This window comes from Seriola dumerili, unplaced genomic scaffold, assembly GCF_002260705.1.
Source record: "Seriola dumerili isolate Sdu_G_001 unplaced genomic scaffold, Sdu_1.0 BDQW01000003.1, whole genome shotgun sequence".
Taxonomy (NCBI): domain Eukaryota; kingdom Metazoa; phylum Chordata; class Actinopteri; order Carangiformes; family Carangidae; genus Seriola; species Seriola dumerili.
In genome coordinates this window covers 1161989-1170843 of record NW_019174258.1, presented here as the reverse complement: position 1 = coordinate 1170843, position 8855 = coordinate 1161989, and the positions used below count along the sequence as shown (strand labels likewise).

General features: G+C 36.6%; 1 protein-coding gene across 3 annotated transcripts in view; it reads right to left on the bottom strand.

Moving 5' to 3' along the window:
• Positions 1–560: 560 nt before the first annotated feature.
• The window catches only part of nedd4 (neural precursor cell expressed, developmentally down-regulated 4, E3 ubiquitin protein ligase), a 30037-nt gene continuing 21742 nt past the window's right edge, over positions 561–8855 (bottom strand). For all 3 annotated transcript variants that reach the window (XM_022739852.1, XM_022739870.1, XM_022739861.1), the window contains 16 exons: positions 8571–8780; positions 8178–8255; positions 7934–7988; positions 7772–7830; positions 7526–7591; positions 7170–7399; positions 6615–6736; positions 6435–6505; positions 5951–6046; positions 5776–5849; positions 5622–5682; positions 5470–5529; positions 5267–5374; positions 5045–5141; positions 4668–4740; positions 561–3886 (listed from right to left, as the gene is read on the bottom strand). In XM_022739852.1, coding sequence (XP_022595573.1) covers positions 3784–3886; positions 4668–4740; positions 5045–5141; positions 5267–5374; positions 5470–5529; positions 5622–5682; positions 5776–5849; positions 5951–6046; positions 6435–6505; positions 6615–6736; positions 7170–7399; positions 7526–7591; positions 7772–7830; positions 7934–7988; positions 8178–8255; positions 8571–8780 — 1563 coding nt within the window. In that variant the 3' untranslated portion in view covers positions 561–3783. The remainder of the gene's footprint in view (positions 3887–4667; positions 4741–5044; positions 5142–5266; positions 5375–5469; positions 5530–5621; positions 5683–5775; positions 5850–5950; positions 6047–6434; positions 6506–6614; positions 6737–7169; positions 7400–7525; positions 7592–7771; positions 7831–7933; positions 7989–8177; positions 8256–8570; positions 8781–8855) is intronic.

Below are 8855 nucleotides of genomic sequence, written 5' to 3'. Positions count from 1 at the left end.
TGTTTATATACTGCTCATCAATACTAAAAAGGGTGAGTTAAAGTGTGACTGAGAACTGCATGTGTAAAAAGAACCAAAAATCAAGGTAAGTGAATGAATTTGAATGCCCGGCTGGCAGGAGTGCTTGAACTCTAGTGAAAAACTAGTGAGGGGGACTAGTAAAGGTAAAGGGACTGCATTTATATGGCACTTTTCTAATTTTATCACCCACTCAAAGTGCCTTACACTACAAGTCACATTCATACAAACACACACCAGTGGCTGCCATCGGGAGCAACTGAAGGTTCAGCGTCTTACCCATGGACACTTCGGCACGCAGACAGGAGCCAGGGGATTGAACAGCCAATCCTGTGATCAGCGGAAAAAAACACAGTGAAAACTACAGAGCCTGAATAAGGGAAAGTTAGACATGAAGACACTGGTGGATTATTTTTGTATTTTATTATCCTTCAAATATATTTATATTCAATTTGGTGTGCTATAGGTCATCAAATTGGGATTTAACAGCTACAGTTCATTTCACCCTTTTAACTGTTTTATATATATATATATATATATATATATATATGCTGCAGGTATGTTGTTGTTGTAATGCACTTATAGGTGTTATAATTCAATTGTATAATAACAAAATTTGATATATCAGAAATGAAGTGTTGATCTATTCAATATTCTTCAGAAGAGAACAATACATATATGACAGGACTTCCATTTAGAGATTATAACATCAATAAACACAATCAGATTCTACAATATATTACAAACAAAGGCCTTGGTATTTAATTTTAAATATCAGTGAAAGAAGAGAATGTGCTTATTTTCAGCGATGTTCACATGTAAACATTTGAACACATGTGCACTTGAAGCACAGGATCATGCTTTTAAAGGGCGATTTAAGCAGTCGGCAGATGACAGATTGGCAAAGATTCAGACAGTTCAGAAGTAAGACTCCGATATTAACAAAGTGCTTCACTTTATAAAAGCATAAGTATAAAATTGTGTTGTCAGAGACAAGAACTAGCCCACAACATCTTCCTTTATCAACAACCTGTAAACATGGCAGGCAGTGTAAACACATGTTTTACCATCAGAAAATGTTAAATGTTACTTTCTTATAAAGGTATTACAAGTGATTACACATTTTGAAAACAATAATCTGTACAAATTTTGACAACCAACAAAACAAATTTTAAAGTTGTACTCTTAAAAATAGAGCACTGTGCTGCAATTAGACACTCATGATGAGTAGAAGAAAACAAAAATGATATCACTCATTGACAAAAGGCAACAAAACATGTTTAACATACTGTATAAGGTCAGTCTGTCTGAGAAGGTTTCTGTAAGCTACTGCTCAGGGTATATAATGTAAATTCATACATTTATTCTTTTTTTTTTAAACAGTCAGTGTTGAACTTGGGTATGAATAGCTACTGATAATGATAATTTTTTGTACTTTTATTCTTTACAAACAACAGTTGCTTTGTCAGTTTGTAGAAAGCAGTTATATTTGCATGTACAATATAAGTATTAGTAAGTAAGTAATATCTGTGAAACTCAAAAATCAAATGATATTCAATTGTTATGTAAATATGTACAATTATGCAAAGTATTTCAGAACAGTCTAACACTGCATGTAGTCACTTCTTTCGATCTGTAGACTTCACAGATACCAACAGTATAATTAGTTTAGCCTTTAACTGGTCCTGATATTGGTACATCACTACTATAATGCTTAATTGATACACTGACACACTTTGTTTAAGTGCAGTTGCTCAAACCTGTATATAACCTGCACATTTTCAGATATATTTTGGATTTATTGCATCAGTGTTTCTAATATACTGGAATGAAAAATGTATAATTATATATAGACTTTAAATGACAAGAAAATGGGAGAGAAAACATCTTCACATCTGTTTTATTTAGGTTGAATTACCAATCTATATTCACGTTTTGTTGTTTAAAACGTCATATACCCCCAATTAGAGTGACAAGATCTAATATATGGGCAGGGAAAGGGGTTACAGCTTACTGTACTTTGGTACATAAGGGAGTACTAAAGAGTTTTCAGACTGTGAAGGAAGAATATAATTTTGAACAGCAAGATTTCTAGAGTTTCCTCCAAATACAACATTTCTTGAGAACAGTCATAAAAGACATTAATTTGGAAAACTTAGAGAATAGAATAAGGAATTTTTTTTGTATCTGCCTATGACTGAATATAACACCAAAATTATTTCCAGGATATACGGCTGCCTTTTCCTGTCAAAGAGAAATGGGACAGGTGAAGTAACAGGGTTCTCTCTGGGCACGAATGGCAAATGATTTGCCAAACACAGTGGAAAACTACAAAATTCCCTTATTTGGAGTGAGATTTGTTGTGAGAATTTGGTTAGATTCTTCATACACAACTATCAACTTGGACTGTTAGAGGCAATGTCAGGCCAAAAATGTGAATCATTATCATATCTTTTGGTCTTGCCATGTCCTGGCCACCAACTGGAAGAATATCCACCGGACTTTAGAGGAGTCATTGAGAACCTCCATTCCTTTTCGATTCGATGTTCTGTATCTATGTAATATCTATGTAATATAAACCCAAATAGAGTCCTATAACAATTCTACTGGCTGAAGGTAAAAAGCCATAACTTGCAAATGGTTAAAGGCCCAAGCCTCCTTGACTGAGGGCTAGATGGAGATAGTTCACCAAATATATACAATGGAGAAATTGACATATTCACTAAGAGTACACCAAGATCAATTTACCACTATATGGTCAAGGCGGATTGTTTATATCAGACCAGTTCACCCGGTTCATGTTGTAAATACTTAAATACCAGAAGTGGATGCCTGTGACATATGGCCAATGAGGAGGAAACCTGATAAATCTTAATCTGGAAATACTGCTATGTTTAATTATGTGGACTTTGCTCTACAACAGTAAAAGTATTAATATTTAATTTACTTATTTATCTATTTGTTACCATTATATACACTATATATATATATATATATATATATATATATAGTCTTTCTTTTTGATATGATGAATGGTCTTTTTCTTTCTTCCTTAAGCGTTGTCTGTTTCTTTATTTCTTTTGTTATGATGTATAAATGTCAAAACAGGTATGAAGTCAAATATTTGTAATTGGTTTCATCTTTTCATTTTTAAAACCTCTGAATGTCATGTTTAAAGGGATTTTGGACTGTTCACTTAACATGTAGTCATGTAGTGAAAGGGACAAGTTTTTCCAAGAGAAGCAACATAACTACTATTAAGTCTCACAAGTACCTGATGTGAGAAGCTGAGCATTGTGTGTCTCTGAGGCAATTCAGCCCAAATGAAACTAATGTTTTTTTTTTTTTTAAAGTTAGATGTTTTTAAGCTTTACATTCACATTAACTTCTGTAATATTGTCATTTCACAGAATCATGTTCTTTAAATATTTAAGCATTTTAGCAGAACAAATAAAAGTGAATACACTTTTGAGCGACTTACATCACAGAATGAAATAATAACAAAAACTGATTTGTAAACATTACAACACATGGAGTAATTAAAAAACTCAGTCTCTCCAGATTTAAAGTCTAACTCTGTCCATGTGTGCCCCATCGGAGGCCCAAAGTGAGGGCTGTGTGACTGTCCTTCATCTGTCACACAGCTGGCAGGCTAAGATCCAAGTCTGACGCACAGCTTGTTTCTCTCATCAACATAACCACATCATGCTGCTAAGCTTTACTCTTTACTTTAAATGTCAGTTCAGTTCATTTACTGCGCCCGCATTAATCCACCCCGTCAAAGCCTTGTGCATTCTCAATGGCGATGTGAAGTTTCTCCCTTAGTTCCTCAAAAGACTCATAAGGAGGAAGGTCAAGCCGGTTGAAGCTTTAGGAGGTGAACATAAAGACAAAGACAGGTGAAGGTTAAAATCAAATCCAAGCAGGAGTCGTAAAACCGTGTATTTGAAGGAATCAACATTAGATTTTGTTTTAGTTTTTCGCATCTTAAATACTGAGATGTGTCATTGAGGCTGATGACTGTCATTAGTTCTCTAATGGCTGAGTGAGAGCTATTACTGTATCAAGCCACTAGCGGGCTTCAACCCACTGAGCTCAATTAAATTTTTTTTTTTTTTTTTTTTTAATCAGTTAGTCTTTATCACAGCTACACAAAACTTCAGTGTGGGCTGAGCTCAAGAAAGCAGAGTGCATTCTTTTTCAATACCATGTGTCCATCTACTACTCCAGTAATGTTTCCGTATTCTTTCCCCTACTAGAGCCCCTGACCCTGATATTTTCTAACCTTATATGCAGAGATATGGATCTTGTGCACACAAAGTTAAAACATAATTTTTTAGAGACAGTGGGGGCTCCATACATTGTAGTCACATTACAGTAATATTATAATAATTGTGAATGTCCCTCAGTTGTGATAAAAGCTGCACTGAACTCTGCTCTCACTACAAACCTCGCAGTTAAATATAACGAAAAACTTGGTAGCAAGGAAAGCTAAAAGCAATGTAAGCATTTTTTTTGACACAATTTCCTTTAGTCTTTTTAAATGTCGGCACACACTTTCACTAAATCTGGAAATGGTCTAGAGTACATTGCTAAACATAACTGTGCTAGATATTATGGAAAAAAAAAATCACAGTGAAAGTACTCACCATGTGTGGGCTCGGGGGAGTTTATCACGTGTTCCCCACTGCTCAATGGTGAACAACTGTGGTCCATTAGACCCTGGGAAATCAAACAATCAAACATCAGACAAACACACACAACATAATTTCAACTGGTATTAATTAAATAAACAAAACAAAGTTCAAGCCACCTGTAAATTAAAGAAAAGTGTATATAGTATGAACAGAAAAAACGTGATGCTCGGTGGACAATGAGGCAAAGATGGTGATACTCATTTGGACACAAAAGACAAGATGAAAATTGTGCTGAGTGGATTAGTGGAAAGAAGAGTGAACAATCAAGAGAGAAACACAGACAAAACAATGTAGTGGGTCGTGATACAAAACACAACAGATCAGCTCACCATAGAGTTCAGCGAAGCCATTCATTGGCACTCTGGATGTTCCCGTCACAAACTGTAAGAGCCGGATTCGCTTTTCTGCATCCATCAGCAGCACTGTCTACAACAACACAACAGAAAACATACAAATAAATAAGTCATTCAAAGCTCTTCTTAATGGAGGAAAAACACATACAGGTCCATGCCATCCAGCTTAATGGCTCCAAGCATGGAAAGTTGTCTTACTTTCCAAAACCACTGGATGACTGCGTGGTTGGAGCAGTAGCTGTTCTTGTACTTGGTGTTCTCTCTCCAGTCATTCACATCCACATCTCCAAGACCACACATGAGCAGCTGTGGAAGGAAAGAAGGCAGGTATACAGATCATTATTCATCTTTCTGGGATGAATCTGATCCATTTCAACGCATCAGATCAACTGAATTCTCACCTCAAGCTCATTCTCATCAAAGATCTTGATCAGATCTTGTGGTATCAACTCAAAGAATCCCTAAAACAGAAAGAAAACTTGTCACATTTTTTTAAAGTCTTTGAATGTTTGAATGAACTATGTTACAAAAAATGTATCATATTAATTGTTACCTCCTTGAAAGCTGTCATCTGCTTCTGTATCCTGTTCACAAACCTCCACTGCATCACCAGACTGTCAAACACAAAACAGTAGATTAGCATCAAACCATAAATTAACAGTTCAAAGATTTTTTTTTTTTTTTTATACAGGAGCTGTGATGCTTACTGGATGTATTCCTTCTTGTTTTCATTGGTGACGACAATCTCAGTGCCACCCAGCTTCAGTTCATGCTGGTGAGTCTGAACAGGAGGAAGGGGATATGTCATATAACTTACCACAGAAAACCACTTATCACAAAGGGCACGTTGCTGTTGAGTCAGAGACAAAATGTTGCACTAACCTGTCCAAACAGCTCTTCATCAATGGTGAATCTCAAATCCAAGTCTGTTGGGTCATTCTCCAAAATCCACATCAAGGAGTTGAAATATTCACTGTCCTGAAAAGAAAATAATAATAATAGTAATTAACTTTGTTTGTATAGCACCTTTTAAAACAATGTCACAAAGTGTTTTTCAAAGGAAAACAAACATTAAAACTAATCCACACTATCATTTAAAAATTATCTGTCAAATTAAAAAAGAGAACAAAATTGAGTAAAATATCCCAGATAAAGATAAAATGAATTAAAAACTATGATAATTAAATCTATTTTGAAAAAAATTCAATAAAAGGTTGTTTTTTAGAAAAAAGATGCCTTTTAAGAATTGATTTTAGAAAAACTGGCACATTTAACAAAACGATAATGACCCAGATCATCAATAATTTGAGGATCCTGATACATGGTTTCACCTTAATTATTTTCTGTTGAAAAAAGTGATACTCACAACAGACTCCATGTCCTGGAGGGTGATTGGCTTCTGCAGCATCATCTTGTAGAAAGGCCGAATGAAGAAAGCTTTGAATACCACAAACAAAGACGTCAGGATCTACGTCCAACTGATTTTGTCACTGCTGTCACTGTCCTTTCAAATATTTAAACAGCATTTATAAAGAAATGCACTCACCATCGAGTAGTTTTCCATGATAAACAGCCATGCCTGCCACACGGCCGATGAACTTGAAGTAGGACAGGTGGTCCTCATTACATAAACCTGAGTTAGGGTTAATCTGCAGCGTGTAGTTGTCCCTGAAAGACAAATCACATGATAAATAACAAGACAACACTTCCAAGAAGAGTTGGTAATTTTGCATATTTCTCTAGACTTTCAGAGCAGTACAGGAGCCCTGGATGCAGAACATCTGTGCTTAATGTCTTTCATATACTGTTCCTTACTATCAATAACAGCACTGGCATATTTTCTTCTACATTTGAGTGGCCTGTCAGTAAAGAGCATGTAGGTCACTTGTGCTGCCTCTCATTAGCTATATCTTTATCTTTACCTTTTCAGCTAGGTGACATCAACCAGTCATATATCGGTTCAAAACAACAGTAGAAACAAAAACAACCAAAACATAACAACAACAACAATAACAACAACAAAATATAACACAATACAACTCAGAGATTAAATGTGTAAGACTGACAGAGAAGGTTTAAGACAAACAATGTTTGGACTCACGTAGCAGAATACTCAAACAGTCCGTAGTACGGGTTGAACATCTCCTTGGACATGAGGAAGAACCACTCCCTGGCCAGGCCACCGTAGTCCAGTCCTTTTTCTCCCTCAAACTCCACCCACAGTCGTGCCTTCAGCAGGTCTGCCCTCTTAACTGAGAGGATGCGTCGGTATGAGTCCTCCAGCACGGCGTTTCGCCTCATCTTCATTTCAAAGCGGTTCGGGATGTCAGCCTGCATTAAAATGTATTGAGGTTATTAAGAATAAAAAGCATAATTGAAAGTGGGACTGAGAAACTGGTATCAGAGTTAAAATCAACACCAGCTTTTAAACAACAGTTGTCCTATGAAGACACTTACTGGTTTCTTCAGCTTCTTCCGGAAGTAGTCATACTTCTGTTTATAATCTCTGGAATAAGGCACAGCCTATAATAAACAAAGAACCAAATTCAGTGACAAGAAAATCAATCTTAACTTTATGGCCTACACTGTGGTCAATGACAAATATTTACAGGGAACCTGTACTCGATTAAGAGAGAACTATTTCTCTTGTATGCTAAAGTCATGTTGCTGAAGAATAATCTGTCAAATACAGTTTATACTCACTGGTCCAGTTATAGCTGAGTTCTGTAATCTGGGATCATCCCATTGTGTGGTCCTGGTGTCTATTAAATAAAATACATCAGAGGCCATTCAGTAATAAATAAACACATTCATTATCACATATGAGTCTAAGATGTGTTTCTTAGCATTAAATGTTACACGCACTGTGATCTATGTAGAATATCCTCCCATCAGTGTGGACTCTCTCCTCCCAGCCAGGCTAGGAATGAAGACAATAGAGTGCATTTAGACTATAAAATACAATAAGCAGTACTATCAGATCTGATAATATATTACAACGCAGAGCACATTAAGGCACCATTTACGACTTGCCTGAGATCTAAAGCCTAAATTTAATAAATGCTTTTCAATTGATTGGTTAAGGATGTCCTGTAACTGATGAACCTACTGGCAGAGCGCCGAGATCAGCAGGGTCAAGTGAGGGTCTCCTTCGCATCTGTACAGGAATCTTTAGCCTGGGATCTTCCTGTTCAGGGAAAACAAGACAGCCTTTGTTTCAGTCAAACAGGAAATGCACAGACAAGAAATAGAAAATAGAGATACAGATAGGGACTCTGTTTTCCACATATTTTTAAGTTCAGTTAAGTTAACTGGGACACTTTCTCGTTGTGTAAATAAAAAACTACTGGCTTTGCATCTGTTTTGAGAACTTGGAAGTTTTTCTATTGACATTCTTGAAGCCAGCCTCTAGTGGCCATTAGAGGAACTGCACCCCCGAGAGAGCCGTCACCACCTGGGCATAAAAGTACACTAGAAGCCCTCTTGTGTGCTGCTTTCTCACCCAGGTAGTTGTCTTTGTGTTGTGGTCGATGAAAAAGGGTCTTCCATTGGGAGCACTGCGAACCTCCCAACCAGCCGGCAAGAAGCCTGATGTGACCTCAGGGCTTGGGGTGTGCTGAGGAGACGCCTCGGGGGACATAATCATTTGGGATGGTGTGGGGCTTTGGGATAAACCTGCACCACTCTGTGCTGCTGTTAGATCTGAGGGTTGCTGTCCAAGAAAAAATACACCAATAAGTAGCCATTTTAGGATTTTAGTTAAATCTGAAGGAAAAATGTCAGTATA